Below are 18,118 nucleotides of genomic sequence, written 5' to 3'. Positions count from 1 at the left end.
TGTGATAGCAAAATTCCCAAAACAGGTGAGTAGCCGGCGATGTGTTGATCACCTCTCTCAAAAGGACTTACCCGGCGATTTCTTTCAGCTGCAGAGAGAGGTGCACAGAGAGAGCCGCCTCTCCCTGTGCATCTCTCGCCAGCGATCAAAATATTTTAATATACATTTTAATACTAGTGTAGATGAGCAGGGCGTCTCCGGAGCAGAACCGCGTTGATTTCAGGTCCGGGGACCCTCTGCTTCCCGAGATACAGGCCCTGTTACGGGTTGCCGGTATCTCCTATGCAAGTAAATGCCTTGTGTCACGTGACTGTGGGAATAAAATGCATAGGAGATACCGGCACACCATAACAGGGCCTATATCTCGGGAAGCAGGGGTCCCTGGACTTCAAATCAACGTGGTTCTGCTCCAGAGACCCCTGCTCATCTACACTAGTATTAAAATTTATATTAAAACAGCTTCATTACCTTAGCGGCGAGGGGTTAATTAAGGGGCTAAACCTCTACAGCCTGTTTCTTGGGGCAGAGGGGGTGGGTGAAGGGGGTATTTGTTGTTTTGCTGTTTTGGTGATAGATATATCTTATTCATGTGTACTATTAGGCTTTTTAATTATTTTATTGTTGGGGTGTTTAGGTGCTTGTGTATTTATTTTATTATTGTGTATTCTTGGCCTTAATGATTTTTATTAGGTTGACCATTGCATATCATGCCCATATTATATGGGTATGATATACCACTGTGCCAATCAATGGGTTGAGGGTGGGTATAGTGGGTCCGGGGTGGGTGGTTAGGCCTCCCGGGTGGGTAGCGGGGGACAGGTGGGGGGGGTTAACCCCTTAATTACTATAGCGGTTATTAATCACTAAGATGATTAAAGGGTTAGGGGCCAGTAGATTATATTTTTTATGTACTCTTGTTGGCTACGGAGGACATGGAGGGCGCCCTTCATGATGGCAGGGGTAAGTAGAATGTTTTTTATTTACTTTTTTTATGCTGGCTGGCTAATGTTTGATTTTATAATGGACAAAAGAGCTATTATCCATATCTAGATAATAGTTATTTTGCCCATTAATGTACTGTATGTGTTGGGGGGGTGGGGGGTTGGGAAGTAGCGTCGTTGTGTTTTTGTGTGTAGCGAGGATGGGTGAATTTGGTATTTGGCCCTTGGTGGGTGTTTATACCTACCGGGTGGGTAGTGGGAGGGGTTAACTCCTTCATTACCTTAGTGGTATTAACCGCTAAGGTAATGAAGGGGTTAACTCCACCCCCAACCTCCCCGCAAGGCCTAAACACCCACCAAGTGCCAAATACCACCATCCACCCCCGCTACCCACAATAAACACGGCACTTGTGGTTAACCCCTTCATTGCCTTAGCGGTTAGCCGCTAAGGAAATGAAGTTGCATGTAAATGCATTTTTATTGCATGGGATTCATGCCGGGGGTCTCCGGTGCTGATATTAATGAGTATCAACTCCGGAGACTCCCGGCATCAATCCGTTTTTTTTTCTAAGTCCTCTATCGCCGCCTTCTCAGCAGGTTCTCCCCAGCCTCACGCCAACTTTTCCTGGCATGAGGATTTGGGGAGAAACTCGCCATTCTAGAGCCGCTACTAGAATTGCACGAGTTTCAGAACCTGCCGATAAGCGGCGATTTTTTTTCCGACGGCTGCAAAAATTGGCGATTTATGCCTTTATCGCCCACTTATCGAGGCTTACAGAATATCAGTAGGTATTTTGGCCAAAAAGGCCTCGATAAGTGGGTTATCGAGGCTTATAGAATAGGCCCCATAGAGTTTGTTTGTCATAGAAGGCACGTGGTTTGTTTGATATGCTAGTTGAAGGCTTAGTACATATATAAAAGCAGACGCATTCCATTATTTATCTGATTTATTGCATATCACCTTTTCAATCTAGGGGATGGCTTCTTAACCCATTCAATGGTTTTGTGTGAAGACGTTAAAAAAATATCTATATATCTTCAGAACCAGTTAAACATCAAAACCAAGGAACTTGACTCTGACATCTTGAAGCACAATCTCCATATTCATATTTCCGTCCCACATGCAGTAATTAACTTTCTCTGTGACAATCTTGAACAAGTACATTGATCTAATGCAACCTAATAGATGTAGCCTATTATAAATGCAGACTCCTTTCCTGTCAAAAGTAATAGAGCGAGATCAACACCCACAATCATTTCAACTAATTGCCTTTGGACTCCTTTATTTAGAAAAGTACATATAAATCTCAATCTGTCACATTGTATATGCCTGTGAAGGTGCTCACAAGTGTTGTTGTTATTATTTGCTGTATGCATATACTGGCTGCAATAATCTCATGTACTTTGAAGAGGTGCGCGTATGTCTTCTGCCTTTTGTTAATTGCATGGTGCTGGAAAGGTCTGCGATCCGTTGCTTTAAAAGGGTTAAACGTATTCATAGTCTCTCAGGGAGTTAATTATTATACTGGGGTAATTATAATTGGGCACTTTCAGGTGAAAATTTTCTTGTCAAAAGGAGTTTCCATGCGATGGTGTATGAATTGGCACAATCACAGTCCGCTGAAACGTTTGGATCAGGAGTGGCAAACTCCAGTCCTCAAAGGCCACCGACAGGTCAGGTATTCAGGATATCCCTGCTTCAGCACAGGTGGCTCAATCAGTGGCTCAGTTCTTGAGGACTGGAATTGGCCTCCCCTTCTGCAAAAACTTGTGAAGTTAAAGGGGAAATCCCACATAGCCGACAAAAATATTATATATTTGTTAAATCTTCTCAATGCAATTTGCTTTCTTCTTGTGTGTTTAGAGTGCTCGCATGACGTGCCTGGAAAGCCCTGGGCACTGGCATGGAACAAGACCCATTGACGTACCAGGTACATCATGGGCAAATGTTTGTTCTCTAAGGGATGATCGGGCAGACTGGGGCATTCAGCCCAATTGAAACAGTAGTGGAGCCCCCTCCATTTACTTTCCCATCATCCGGTTAGCCGGGTAGCTGGGGCAATCAAGTGATCCGGACTGCCAACCAGTTGTTCAGCAGGGTGGGGGTCCATGCGCTACCTATAGTTGAAGTTGAAGAATAGTACAGCTGAACCCCATTATAACGCGGTGTTTGGGATCCACATAATGAGACTGCTTTATAACCGGGATCGCGAAACCCTGTGGTGTAGCAGCTAGAGAATTGCACTAGCATATGAAAGGTCATGGGTTCAATTCCTGCATGCGTATTATATAGAATGTATTCATAGGTTACATTCACACATGGTGTAGGGGGAGGGAAGCGTGTGTCCATTAGCAATAAAGCATTGAATGTTCTAAAACAAAAACACAAAAAAAACCTTGGAGAAGTTTTTAAATCAGGAGCCACACTAAAACCGCATTATATGCGGATCCGCGTTGTAGTAGATCACGCTATAATGGGATTGAACTGTATATCACATAAGAAAATATATTTAAAAAAATTGTATAAGTAAGTAGTGCCCGTATTTGAACAAGAAACCAATAATAGTTGTTTTTATTTAACATTTTACAGGTACTATATAGCTAGCCCAGTTGAGTAACCAGGGGGCTGCAAGGGTTCTTTAAAACCCCCTGAGAATTTAATATATTTGACTATATTTACTTGTGGTTAGAAGCCCCGCACTCTTCACCACAGCAATGAAACTGATTGCTGAGGGAGAGAGTGGGGCCTCTGTAAGAAAGCAGCCCTCAACTATCGACATTGTGGGACGCGAGCCGGCAGGTAAAACTTTGCCCCCTCCAATATGAATTTCTGGTGGCACCCCTCAGCTAGCCACATTTTTCCCCCCGTAATAACACACTTCCTTTAGTAACTCAGAATATCACAGAATTTCCATAGGATTCACTGGCGCAAAATATCACAACACGTTCCACCATAATACAACGCCAGCTACATATCTTCCAACCTTTCTACCAACATCTCTGCCAGAATGTTGCCCATTGGACTGACATTTGGCCTATTTTGTGGACATTTAAAAGGATAGCATTAATGGCAGAATACCCAGTTCCAATTCTCCATGACATTGCCTAATTTTTCATCTTCATTAGTGCAGGATTTGCAAATACCAAAATACAGTAGTAATTACTAAGTATGTATGTGTATATATATCCTCACCCAGGTACATTGCGCGTCACAGCAGTAATACATGTGCCACAATAATATAACACATAATGAGAATAAGCGCTTCAGACATAAAACAATAGGAAAAGGAGTCCCTGCCCCGCAGAGCTTACAATCTAAGTTTTAAGTGGGGAGAACATTACAGAATGGGTGACAGAGTGACCACAACTGGGTTTTCTTTTTCTTATTTAGTCTATATCCTCAACCTAAACCAGAGGAGCACCATCACCCCGATACATTAATTATAGCTGAAGCAGGGGTACCTAGTATAGAACATTACAGAGACAGAATGAGGGTTCAAGCAATGCTAAACATGCAACAGGGATTCAGGTTATGAAATATGATAAAGATGTTCAACATTATCAGCCTCTGCTAAATACATCTTCAATCATTTTACCCAACATGTATCATTAAGAGGATTTTAACACTAACTACATTTGGCTTTGGATAGTTGAGTACTATTGAGCAGGGGTGCTCAACTCGTCCCCCAACAGGTTAGGTTTTCAGAATATCCCTGAAAGCAGAGGTAGCTCAACCAGTCCCTGCTTCAGTGCAGGTGGCTCATTCAGTCCCTGCTTCAGCACAGGTGGCTCAATCATTCCCTGCTTCAGCACAGGTGGCTCAATTGAGGCTCAGTCAAAGACTGAGCCTCTGATTGAGTCACCTGTGCTGAAGCTGGGATATCCTGAAGACCTGACCTGTTGGGGGTTGGGGGTACTTGAGGACTGGAGTTCAGCAACCCTGCTGTAGAGCATTCACTTTGTTTAACGCTTCCCTAGAGATTGAGACACAATACAAATAAATACTAATCATGGTAAATAATGATGCCACTTTTTGTTTCTACAGCATAGGGGGCGAGGTAGCAAGAGGAACTGAAGGAGGTTATGTGAACAAACATTTTCGTATGGGATTCATGACGATGCCTGCCCCGCAAGACAGATTACCACATCCATGCTCGAGTGGATTCTCGGTGCGTTCTCAGTCCCTTCATTCTGTTGGCGGTGCCGATGATGACAGCAGCGGGTGCTCTCGCAAACAGCCGCCCCCGAAGCCGAAACGAGACCCAAACACAAAGCTGAGCATTTCTTCTGAGACTGTTAACTTCGGGACACTGGGCAAGAGCCACAAACTCACAGATGGTAAGATATCTTCTAGATTATCTTTTTTAGATTCTGACGAGCATACAGATGCAGCGGCCGTTATTCGAACAACCCGTTTGTATATGTATGTATGTATGTATGTATGTGTGTATATGTATACACATGCAGCAGACGTTATTCGAACACTTCACGCATTGTATACCTCGGAATACCCACGTCATGGCGCGGGATTTCTTTCAACCGTACCGCCCCTTCCCGCCTTAAGATGCGAGTGCAGAAAACGGCATTTTAATGTTAAACAGTGTTAAACACCTGAAATTGACACAGTAGCACAGTACTGTACACATTGCAATTCATTCATTTCATTGCACCCAAAGAAACAGAATCCATGAAATTCAAACAAAGCAACCTCGATAACCACGTGTGTCTGGGGCGATTGGCCGCGTTAATGCCGTGTGGAGTACAGCAGCGCACACGAAAACGGTTCCGTGATTTGTTCGAATAACGGCCGCTGCATCTGTAGTAACATGATGATAAAAAAAAACATTTCAATAAATCCTCCATTAGACGATTCAAAATTTCTTTTGTTTAACAAGTTAAGTGTATTTATGAAATGCCGCTCTTCAGTGAAGTGAAGCATTGATAGACACTTGTACTGTACCAAGCAGAAAAAACAATGTTGTGATCCTGTTTTTTTTTTTTTTTGCTCATTTGCATTTCCCAGAATTCATAGCTGTAGTGGAAACATTGTATGCTAAGACAGGGGTGCTCAACTCCAATCCTCAAGCCACACCCCACCCCGCCCCCAACAGGTCAGGTTTTCAGGATATCCCAGCTTCAGCACGGGCGGCTCAATCAGAGCCACAGTCAGACTACGCCTCTTGATTTAGTTGCCTGTGCTGAAGCAGGGGCTGATTGAGCCACCTGTGCTGAAGTAGAGACTGATTGAGACACTTGTGCTGGAGCAGGGATATCCTGAAAACCTGAGCTGCTTAGGGAAGAGAGGGGGGGGGGGGGTCCTGGTCTTGTTCAGAGCCTAGAGGAGAACCCCTGAATCCACACAATCAGATTTCTTAGAACTATTTTAAGCAGAGCTATTAACAAAGATACACTTTTTAGCGGTTCAGAGGACAGATGAACACTGCTCATTCACATTAATTTTAATTACTTATATTCCCATTATTATAGCTTCCCCTCATTAAAATATTATTCCCATCACATTTCCCAGCATCAATATCTAACTTGCCGTACGGAAAATAGAAACACAAGAGATGTATTTGTACACTACAGTAGGTTAGTATAACAACAGCCTTGCGTCTAAATATAAGTACAACACGGCGTTTCATTTGAAATGACTTTTGTTGAAAGCTTCATGCTGAGCATTCACAGAATACTCTCATAACACGAGCATTAGAAATACTATGTATTCTGCCATCCAGTCAACCACTTACTATTTCATTCCCACGTGTTTTTTTTAATAATCATGGGGTGGCCAACTCCAGTCCCCAGGTGCCACCAATGGGTCAGGTTTTCAGGATATCCCTGCTCCAGCACAGGTGGCTCAATCAGTCATTCTGACCGAGCCACTGACTGAGCCACCAGCTCTGAAGCAGAGATATCCTGAAAACCTGACCTGTTGGTGGCCCGTGAGCACCAGAGTTGGCTACTCCTGGTCAAATCTATTCATTCTCTCGAAATAGACTCATCTGAAACAGCATGAGTAAAATGACTCAGTTTAGTTATAGATAATATGTAAAGAATATTGAGGAAAATTGTGCCAGTAGGCTTAATGGAGACTCTGCCTGTATTTATCTGTAGGTGAGAGCGTTCTTCAACTTCCAACAATACAGTCTGCAGGATTTCTCAAGTCTTCCTCACTCAGGCTGCTAGGGGTACCAGTACATGATATAGTAGTAGAGGTGTGCCGGCTCGGCACTGGTACTGGAAAGGTGCTACCTGGAAACTGGTTTCACTAAACAATATTTGCAAGAGGATCCCATAATGATGCACTCAAAGACCTCGCAGAGTAATAATAATATATAACTTTGAATAGAATGATAAAATAAAGAGCAAACTAATATAGAGAAAACTAAATGGTTTAAAAGGGATTACATTATAGCTGCGGTTGTGTAACTAACACAGTAGACTCTAGCATGTGAGCTGCGTTCATTGTCACTAGTCGTGCCCTTCTGAGCCAGAGCCAGAACCTTCATGCACTGCCAGTGATAAAGAAAGCAGATCACATGCTAGAGTTAGTAAGGCCGCGTTTATAGCGCCGTTGCCGGCGCCGCAATGGCGACGCTGACGTCACGCTGCAGTTGCTGGAAAAATCAAATTGAAGTGACTTCCAGCGATCGCGACCAAGCCGTCGCGCCGGCGTGTCACGTCTACTATAAATGCGTGCGATGGCGTCAATACATTTGTTTTGGCACGACGTTGCGTCGCTGTCCCCGGCACTATAAGCGCGGCCTTACACAGTCGCAGCTGTAATTTAATCCTTTTTAAATATTGCTAGGGGTACATAGATGCCCCAATATGATATATTGACGTGTCACTTTTTCCATTGGAACGACAGCAACAACAAAAACCATGACTCTCCCCTCACCCCTGTGTAGGCAAACTAGTGATGCACTTGTGCCATTTTTATTCTAATTGAGGAAATAGTGGCAAGAAATTCCAGTTAAAGAGAATAAAGAATTAACCAGGCTTGGTTGATAAGACAAAGATTACAAATGTACAGATGAACTATGTAAGGAAGGAAGCTGGACATGACTGTGAGCTATGTGTAACCTTTGTGCTATACATATAAGTTTAAAAAAAAAAGTAATATTGCTTATTGAGTGCTATTTGAAGCATTAAGAAAACCAGGGTTAATAACTGCTGTTTCTTCTGTCTTTCATTAACAGCTCTAAATATCATTGCAGCTCAAGATAAACTGTGATAATGAGGTTTTCAATGGAGTGTTTATGAGTCTTGATAATAATAGCTGCATTTAAAATGCAAATATTTGATTTAGAATGAAAAATAGCAAAGGGTAAATTATAAATTAAAAGAGCATTAACAGGGATTAATATTTGTTTACACATGGATATACATGTTGCTATTGCTAGTAACACACACAGCTCTATACATAGCCTTTGTAAGTCAATGAGTTCACAATCTAGTTTTTGGTGCCTGCAGAACAAGATGAAATGTCTTAATAAAGTCCCATAGAACTTTCAATGGGGCTGGGACCCGATTGTTCCACATGGCAGTGACCTGAGATGTATCTATATTGTGGAGCAAAAGTAGGGCAAAGAGGAATTCTTTATTTGCATCTGTAACGTTGCTATTTGCTGTCCAGGAGACGGGCAGAGGTAGGGAGTATAGTAACCGACCATTGACCCAATGACCTGGGATCTGGTGCCTAGAAAAGTAAGAATAGTCTGGTCCGGTTCCGGGATCGTGGGCAAGGTGCCGCACCGTAGTCAGGGTCACAGTTCCAAGGTCAGGGCAGGAGAGAGGCAAACTGGATCCAAGTTCCAGCAGAGGTTAGGCAAGGCAAAGCGTAACAGGAAACAGCCAACGTCTAGGAATACGAGACAGGAGATACCTTGCACAGGCAAAGGACTGAGCACTCTGGTGAACATTTATAGGCCAAGACCAATTGCAGACAATTACCAGTTCAAAGAGGAAGTTAATTTCCTGTTTTGGCGGCCATCTTGGTGTACCCGGCAAAGTCAGAGAAGCGTCCATGTTGGTGCACCCGGTAACTACTCACGGCATCAAAGATGCACTTTTGCCCCATTTGCACCAATTTGGGAAGTGTTACCAGGAGTAACCCAGTGTACATATTATAATGGAATGTATCAAGTTCTGCACCTGTTTTCTACTTGTTCCATTTTATTTGCACCAAATTTGTGAGGTGTGAGGTAATGCAAACCTCTCTGTTTACGAATCTGGGCAAGATTTAAGAAGCTCTACAAACAAGCTATGTCCATATAAAACCGAATGGAGCATTGCAAAATACATGTTCTCTTTGCGTTGATACTTCTCCCCCCCCCCCCATGCTTCTAATACTAAATTCCTTCTAAATTGAATAAAGTATGTACATATAGGTAAGGACATGTCTTCCCGAGCCATAGCATTTTATTATGTAACATATGCACTGATTGTCTGTGTTACACTAGTGCCATAATATTTTATATATATATATATATATATATATATATATATATATATATATATATATATATATATATATATATATATACATATATATATATATATATATATATATATATATATATATATATATATATATATATATATATATATATTGTGACAAACGCCCCCTCTTTTGTAGCGCTGACGTCTGTCTGGGTTCTTCCTGACACAGTCTTCTAGGGTTAATTATACAACAAACAGGAACATGCAATGTATTACGTTGCTTAACTCAGGCTTCTGCCTGCTTTATTTTCATCCAAGTAAGGTACTGCAGCTTTAACAAGTGTAGATTAGAGGTACTCAGATACTTTCATTCAGCAGTTCTCATTTCAGTGTTATAGTATTTCCCACACTGTTATTTCAAGTAAAAAGAAACCAAATTATAAACAAAATCCTATCCCTTTCAGGGATCTAACTACACATTAGAATCAGTCTCTCTAAAAGCTGCTGGCCAACTAACCTGGTTCCACAGCTTAAAACAATGCCCTCTCATTTAGGGTCACTTAGATACAGCACAGTCTTTCAGCAACAGCAGTAAACATTTGTTTTTGTCTTATCTGTTCGTGGTGGGAACTCGGTCCCAAGTGTCCAGGCAAATCCTCTGGTACTGTGATACTTGGAGAGGCCGTCCACCCCGAAACTGGATACTGTGGAGCAGCGATACCCCCAGCCTCCAGGCTCTAAGGAGAGAGATTGAAATGCAAAACCTCTCTGCTCTAAATACCTGTGCATGTGATTAGAAGAGCAGGTGAGGGAGAACTAGAGCCATTGTAATCTGTGGTCTGGATTTTCCATCCAGCTGCCTGAGTTAATGGGAAGCTGTGGAACGGATCATTTTTAACTATTCCTGCACTTTCTGACCTAAAATGGGGCAGAAAGCTGCCTAACATCTTTGGACTATGTCACAATATATATATATGATTCGTCCTGAAGAAATATCTAGCAAATGACAGAGCTCATTCGTATACACAAATAGGAAGCAGCTTGCACTAAGCGTATTCTAATTAATTTCTTAATACAAGCTATTTCTGAATGTAATTAGCGAGGGAATACTGTGCAAACCCAAGTAAAATACTGCACAGTATGGGCTTGTCTGCCACACACTATTTATCTTGGAATTTAGCAGTGTTTAGCGAATGAGACTCTTTGTGTATAAAGCTCTTAAGAACTTTACAATTATGCAGAATAAACTGTTATATCAGCAGGCAATTGAAACAAACAACAACAGAAACACTTCTGGTATGATTCTGAAGATCTCAAGTATTCCTAAAATCAAGGGAAAAAACTTCAATCAAGACATGTGAGCGGGTAGTTACAAAATCCAACAGTGCAGGAATTTCAGCCATATCTGTGCATGGTGTGAGGAATATGTACAGTGTATAATATATAAAGTGTATTAATGATAGTATTCCTTGCATCATTTTTCGATAAGTTGCGTACCCATATTCCTGATTTATCACTGAATTATTATGACTAGAGATGGGCAGAATTGTCAAAATCCGTTCCCCAGGCGCTCCTTTGAAAATCCTTCCTGCGGAGTAAAGTCCGTCTGCGGATTGGGTATTAATCAATTTGAGCACATTCATCCGAATCCGCCATTGGATACAATCCAATCAATTGACTACATTTTTAACAATTCGCACTATTGAATCCAAAATCTGCACTCTCTCTCTCTCTCTCTCTCTCTCTCTCCCACCTCAGATTTAATCTGAGTGTGGATTTACAACAATCCGACTGTGGACTATTCATCCGCCATGTGGTTTGTCAGTGATAAAAAATAAAAAAAAAACACAGAAAAGGCGGATTGGCTTTTTTGAGACTGATCTGTGAAAATCCGCGGGCCAAAGGAACCGGCAGATCCGAGGCGGATCCAAATCCACAACAAATTTTTCGCCCATCTCTGATCATGATAGTCCCATTAGTGAAGGCCATTCAACAGCTCATTCATTCTGCATGCGTTCATCATGGTACCATGCTAGGGATTACTGCTACCAATTACATTTTCCCTCCCACAAAGGTATCACAAAGCATTGTAGGAAAAGATGTTCCATCATGTAATGTTAGCAATTCATCTCAGAAATGATGCTGCCGTACTAGAAAATATATATCTTTAAGAGCAGCAGTACTAAATTAACATATTAGCTGTTAGTGCAGTATTCTTTTATTCACATTGGTACTGTACACTAAGATTTTCTGATATAAATCTGCACATACATGTATACTGTGCAATATTTATATATAGTTCTTGTAATAAAAATAAGTACATACAGATTAAGCAGCCATTATTGCACCTTATTTTTATTACAATAAAACCTCTAACTAGTACAACGTATCGATACATGTATGTGAAGGTTTATATCAGAAAATATCTTATTATACCAATGTGAATAAAAGAATTCTGCACCAACAGCAAATAGGCTATTTTAGTGCTGCCGCTCATAAATATATATCTTCTGTAGTATGTCAGCAAAATGTATGAGATGAATTGCTACAGAATGATAACAGTGCTTACAAAAGGTAAATGTATACAAATACATATGTATTATGGTAATATAGTTTGTAAAAATCCATGCGGCGTGAGAAATGTGGTTTTATGAGAAAACAGATCCCTATTGTATGTTTACATTTTACTCTGTTTGATTCTTAGTGTTGGCAAAGCAAAGGCCATATAGTGATGAATATAACAAGAAGATTCCTCCTCCAAAGCCGAAACGGAACCCAAACACTCACCTTAGCACATCCTTTGATGAAACGTACATCAGAAAACATGGCCACCTGATAAAGAGTTCGTTGTCTCGAGACGCGTCTTCATCTCAGATCAGCAACCCTGCTCATGACATTGACGATGAAGAACCTGTTTATATAGAAATGGTTGGAAACATACTTAGAGACTTTAAAAGGGACGAGGAAGACCAAAGTGAGGCAGTGTACGAAGAAATGAAATACCCCATATTTGATGATGTAGGACAAGATTCAAGATGTCTTTATGATCATAATAGTTGCTCTTCTCAGTGTGCTACTCCCACAGTGCCTGACTTAGAATTCACCAAGTCCTCAGTGCCATCCACTCCAAAGGGGCAGATTTGTGACATTCCCCCTCCATTTCCAAATTTACTTTCTCAAAGGCCTCCCTTATTGGTGTTCCCACCAGCACCCGCACCGTGTTCACCAAATTCTGACGAATCTCCTCTAACCCCACTTGAGGTTGCAAAGATTCCTGTATTGGAAAATGTGACTTACATCAAGCAACAAGCTGCTGCTTCACCATCGTCTCTTCCGTCTCACATTCCGGGACATCAGAAATTGGAGAAAGACCAGACAGTAGTGTCTCATGGAACTACTTCCTCTGGACATTCATCCTCCCCACCCCATCCTGCTACCATGTACAGAACGCAGTCTGCACATGGCTACCCTAAATGTCATTCTGCTTCTCCCTCTCCTGTGAGCATGGGTAGGTCACTAACTCCTCTAAGCCTCAAAAGACCTCCGCCCTATGATTCTGTGCATTCAGGAAGTCTCTCAAGAAATTCTCCATCAGTGCCTCATTCTACAGTCAGAAACACATCACAAGAAGGGAAGTCAATGAATGCATCTACCAGTACGTATGGTTCATCTCAAAGCAGCTCACGTTCCAGAACACCAACAAGTCCCCTAGAAGAATTAACTACCCTCTTTACCTCAGGAAGGAACTTGCTGAGGAAGCCCTCCAGTGGAAGACGGTCTAAAGAACCTTCTGAGAGTAAGTTTTGAAACAAACATTAATATAATAGTATTTGTATCATAAGGAAACAGTTGCCTAGCAAAAAGCATCGACCAAATGTAACCATTTTTGGTTCAAGGTCTGAAGGTAAAAAAACCGATTATAATATTATATCTTAGCATTAATTTGTTCTCTGGTGATAGGTATTTGTGTACATATCCTGTACAAAACATTTCATGCCAACCTATAGTCAACATTTTGTGACCTATGTGAAAGAAGTTATCTATAATAAAATAGAATATAGAAAAGAAAAAACTGCACCAACTGTGTTCAAAGTGATAAAAAATAATCTTCTACTTAAACATATAATATTACTCAACTTAGAGTATAAAGAAGAAAAACATCTTAATAACCGAGATCTTTCTCTAAATAAGCGCACAGTGTTGCAAGCAATTAGAACACAAATGTGTTACTAATGTGAATGTGAGGATAAATTGTGTCAAATACAGTGGCGACACACGCGCCCGGTATCTGTCGCGGCCGAGACCGGGCAAATGTTAGAATAAACTCAGCCGCGACAGTACATACAATAACCTTCAACAAAGAAATCAGGGTCTGCTGCTTGTCAAAGTGGATGGCTCGACATCACACAGATGAACATGAAAAAGAAAAAAAGACACAGCGCACGACTCGCATAGTGTAAATAGGTAAATGATTATAATATAACACAAAATTGTGGTAGTAGATGCACGTACAAAAATATCAGTTAAACAGGCAGGGCATGTTTAGGGTTCATGTTACCGCTCGTGGATACAGATGGCTTGCTTCGTGGACACCATCATCAGGGAAGTAGATGTTAGTCTACGAAACGCGTAGGATTAGTGTTACTGTTTGCTGTGTGACTTTGTTCCTGTTATCGCTGCCTCCAAGCTTCAATCGGTAGCCTGCGTGAGATTCACTGATCTATTGTTGTTCGTCGCTCAATCGCGGCGCGTCCCACTGACGTCAGTGATTCCGCCTTCAGGCACCGAAGCTACAGGCTTGCAACTTAGGCTGGGAGAGCCTTAGAGCCGTCAGTGTGGGGAGTAACTGTTCCAGCCGTGTGCCGCTTTTTGGGTACTGACCCGTGGACAATATCTCAAGTGAAGGATCCTCTGGATTTCAAAAGGGACTGAGTGGAAAGACGTTTCTATCCGGACCGGAGGTTGATGACTGCAGCTGGTGTCCACGAAGCAAGCCACCTGTATCCCCGAGCGGTAACATGTACCCTAAACATGCCCTGCCTGTTTAACTGATTTTTCTGTACGTGCATTTTCTACCACAATTTTGTGTTATATTAGAATCATTTACCTATTTACACTATGAGAGTCGTGCGCTGTGTCTTTTTTTCTTTTTCATAAAACAGAACGTGTAAGAAGAAAACAACAAATTCTTGGATAGCCTACAAATATGTGATGATATTTTAGGGCCCTATTCACTAGGCAGTGCTAAGCCATACGATACCTTGCGGCACCTTGAATGGGCCGCAGATTATCTTGCGACGCAGTAAGGTATCTCCTGGTTTAACACCACTTAGTAAATATTGCACTAAACCTTATCTTCCATAATAAGATTGTCATCATAGGATTGGATAGTAAATGTTTCTACAATTTTGTAACTACGGAAGAAGCTTTAGATCGACTTCCATTACCAATAGGTAAAAAGGCAAGATTGTTGCCAGACTCGGAAACTGCCTTTTTTATTAAGAGACTAGAGCCGGGATGGCCAACTCCAGTCCTCAAGGGCCACCAACAGGTCAGATTTTAAGGATATCCCTGCTTCAGCACAGGACTGAGCCACTGATTGAGCCACTGGTGCTGAAGCAGGGATATCATTAAAACATGACCTGTTGGTGGCCCTTGAAGAATTGAGTTGGCCACCCCTAGACTAGAAATACTTTAGCAGAGGGACAGAAATCTGTATCTCTTTCATAACTTGGCATGGAATAGAATACTATATCATAGCAAGTGATGGATTAAGGTTTTCTTGCACTCCATAATGATTTGGCTCAGTTTACTCTGTTTAACTTATCCTTCAACCTTTTTATATCAAAACGTTTATGGAAGACAGTGGTTGAAGAACGTAAATGCTGTCTAAGGTTTCCTCCTGTTTAGTTATCTGCATCCTGCACCCTGTAAATGACCACCCCAAAAATAGTACATTAAAATGATATGTTCTGTATCCCCCTCCCCATCTGTCTTAACAAAAAATGCAAATAAAGTACAAGTTTATAAAAAAAATTACATGTTAACTGAAAATATAGATTAAGATAAGCAGATATGGATTTAGATATCCAGTTCAGATCAGTATACTGTACGTCAGCGGTGCACAAACTGGGGGGGGGCGTAAGATATTTTTTTGGGGGTACGGGCGGTTGCAGAGGTCCCGCACTCTTCCCTAAGGCATTTCAATTAAATGCCGAGGGACAACGTAAGGCCTTTGCAAACTCTACTTAGCATGATTCAGCCGGCTTCAGGACCCATGACCATGGCAACGCGGCGTCAAATGGTGCTGCGGGGTCATGTTACGTCACAGATGCCATGATAACATAACGTCAAATGACGCTGTGGGTCTCTTGATGGGACGTCACACGACCCCATGGTGTCATTAGACCCGTGTGAAGTAAGGGGGGTTGGGGCACAACAACGGATGAGAGCAAGCAGGGGTGCACAGCAAAAAATGTTTCCATACCCCTGTTGTACGTCATCTGGCCAAGCTTGGAAATCTGAGCAAATGTACAGTATGTTTAGCACCATACTTTTCTTCATTTATCAGGGGCTCATTGCAGGGATCTGAGGACAGTGTTTCAATTTGACAAAGTACAGCTGAACCCCGTTATAACGCTGTCCTCGGAGTCCACCCAATACGACCGCGTTATAACCGGGATTGCGATATTTAAAAAAAATAAAAAAAATGGCTGCTGCTATCAGGGATTTTGCATCTGCAAGAGGGGGAGAGCTGGGATAACTCTCCCAGCTCTCCCTGAAGCCGGCGTCGCAGCGGCACCTCCACGCAGCACTACCCGGCATCTGTAGCAGCAGCTGATCCGTGTGCTGTGCAGAGAAGCTGTGAGTCTGCGACGGAGGGGGGGTGCAGGGGGAGGATCTCACGGAGTCAGGAGAAGCCAGGCAGGAACCAGCTCCCTTCTCTCCTCTCCCTCAGCAGAGGTACAGGGAGGGAGGGAGAGGTGTGTGTATTTGTGTATGTGTGTGTGTATGAGTGTGTGTCAGCAGTACAGGAGAAGCTGGTGAGTCTGGGCCGGGATGTCAGCTGTTTGTGTGTGTCCCCGGCCAGGAACCAGCTTCTTTCTCTCCTCGGGAGGGAGAGGTGTGTATGTGTGTGTCCCCGGCCAGGAACCAGCTCCCTTCTCTCCTCCCCCCAGCGGAGGTACAGGGAGGGAGGGGGAAAGGTGTGTGTATGGAGGGATGGGATGTACACGGGGAGTGGGGGGGGTGATGTGCAGGAAGGGGGATGTGATGGGAAGAAGGAGGGATGTGATGGGCAGGGGGGTATAAGATGTGATGTGCAGGGGGGTGATGTGCAGGCAGGGGGCAGATGTGCAGGAAGGGGGGTTACGTGCAGGAAGGGAGATGTGATGGGCAGTGGGGGATGGGGTGTGATGTGCAGGGGAGTATTGTGTGTGTGTGTGTGTGTGTGTGTCCATCCGTCCGTTAGCAATAAAGCTTTTTTTTTTTTAAATTAGCTTTTAAAAAACGGATGCCACACTCACACCGCGTGATAAATGGATCCGCATTGTAGCGGATCGCGCTATAACGGGGTTGAGCTGTATAGATTAAAACAGCCCTCACACACTTAACTGTTTTTAAGTCTTTTACATTGATTTTGTATGTTTTCTGTCTATGCTAAATATGAAGAGGTTTTCTATTGGTATTTGGCAATGGTTAGCAGCTCTAGTTATTGATTAGAGCCAATAATGTTTTTGTTTTCTACTGTACCTTCTTTATAAAGAAACAGTGTTAGAGGTTCGGTACAGTAGGTAAATCTAGTTCCACATCCAGGTCTAGAGATAATTTATCTATGTGTGATATGTTAGCCTATAATGTACATGATTTTATCAGAGACCTGAATAAGAAGAAGTGAGGAAAATAACTACTTTTGGAGGATGAAAATAAATACCTATAGGTAACATAACTCAGACAACAAGCTTTGGGGGATGTTCTAGCAGCTGTGAGTTTGTCCTTGTACAACAGCACGATTTGACATTGTCATAAATAAGCCCAAAAACTGCATTGTATTTTGTATATAGAATTGAAGCAGGGGTCTCCGAAGCTGAACCCCATTAATTTCAGCTCAGAGGACCCCCTGCTTCCAGAGATACTTACCTCCGAAGTAGGTGCCGGTAACTGCCCCAGCTGAGCAAGCAATGCTTTCAAGTTTAAAGCTCCCGTGTCACATGGGCCAATAGGAAGACGCACCAATGACGTCACGGCTTCCTATTGGCTTGCAGGATGCAAAATCTTTGAACATCGGCCATTACATGATCCTTGGCAGCCAAGGAGAGCGGTTATTAGCACCTAATTTGGAGGTAAGTATCTCCGGAAGCAGGGGGTCCACGGGGATAAATTACCGGGTTCAATCCTCTATTTAAAGTAAATTGCAAATACATTTGCTGGCTTGGACTGCCTCTTTAACAGCCCAAACACCCCAGATTGTATTTGCTTTAGAAGCAGAATGACCTGAGGTGGTGCTAACTCCACCCAGAGCCTGACATACTGTATGTGATTTGCTGAGATACAGGATTTGCTCTCTCAGCCAAACCCGTATTTCAGGCTCTGGATATACAGTAATTCACGATACCAATCTCACCACTCTGAAGGAGGCGGGAATAAAAATGCGCGATATTAGAAGCGGTTTTACATTTTGCACTTAAAATGCGAGTTTCAGCCTTTTTGGTCATTCCGACGGGATTTGC

At 42.5% G+C, this 18,118-nt stretch overlaps 1 protein-coding gene across 1 annotated transcript; it reads left to right on the top strand.

The window, feature by feature from the left end:
- Window positions 1-4,881: 4,881 nt before the first annotated feature.
- LOC142483246 (neuronal tyrosine-phosphorylated phosphoinositide-3-kinase adapter 2-like) lies at window positions 4,882-13,211 on the top strand. The gene is made up of 2 exons (XM_075583311.1): window positions 4,882-5,279; window positions 12,094-13,211. Exons 1-2 carry the CDS (start codon window positions 4,952-4,954, stop codon window positions 13,194-13,196), a joined length of 1,431 nt encoding a protein of 476 aa, XP_075439426.1. The 5' UTR covers window positions 4,882-4,951; the 3' UTR covers window positions 13,197-13,211.
- The last annotated feature ends 4,907 nt before the right edge of the window (window positions 13,212-18,118 follow it).

The sequence above is a fragment of the Ascaphus truei genome, unplaced genomic scaffold (genome assembly GCF_040206685.1).
Source record: "Ascaphus truei isolate aAscTru1 unplaced genomic scaffold, aAscTru1.hap1 HAP1_SCAFFOLD_3116, whole genome shotgun sequence".
Taxonomy (NCBI): domain Eukaryota; kingdom Metazoa; phylum Chordata; class Amphibia; order Anura; family Ascaphidae; genus Ascaphus; species Ascaphus truei.
The sequence above is the reverse complement of the archived record's forward strand: the minus strand, read 5'-3'. Positions and strand labels throughout refer to the sequence as shown.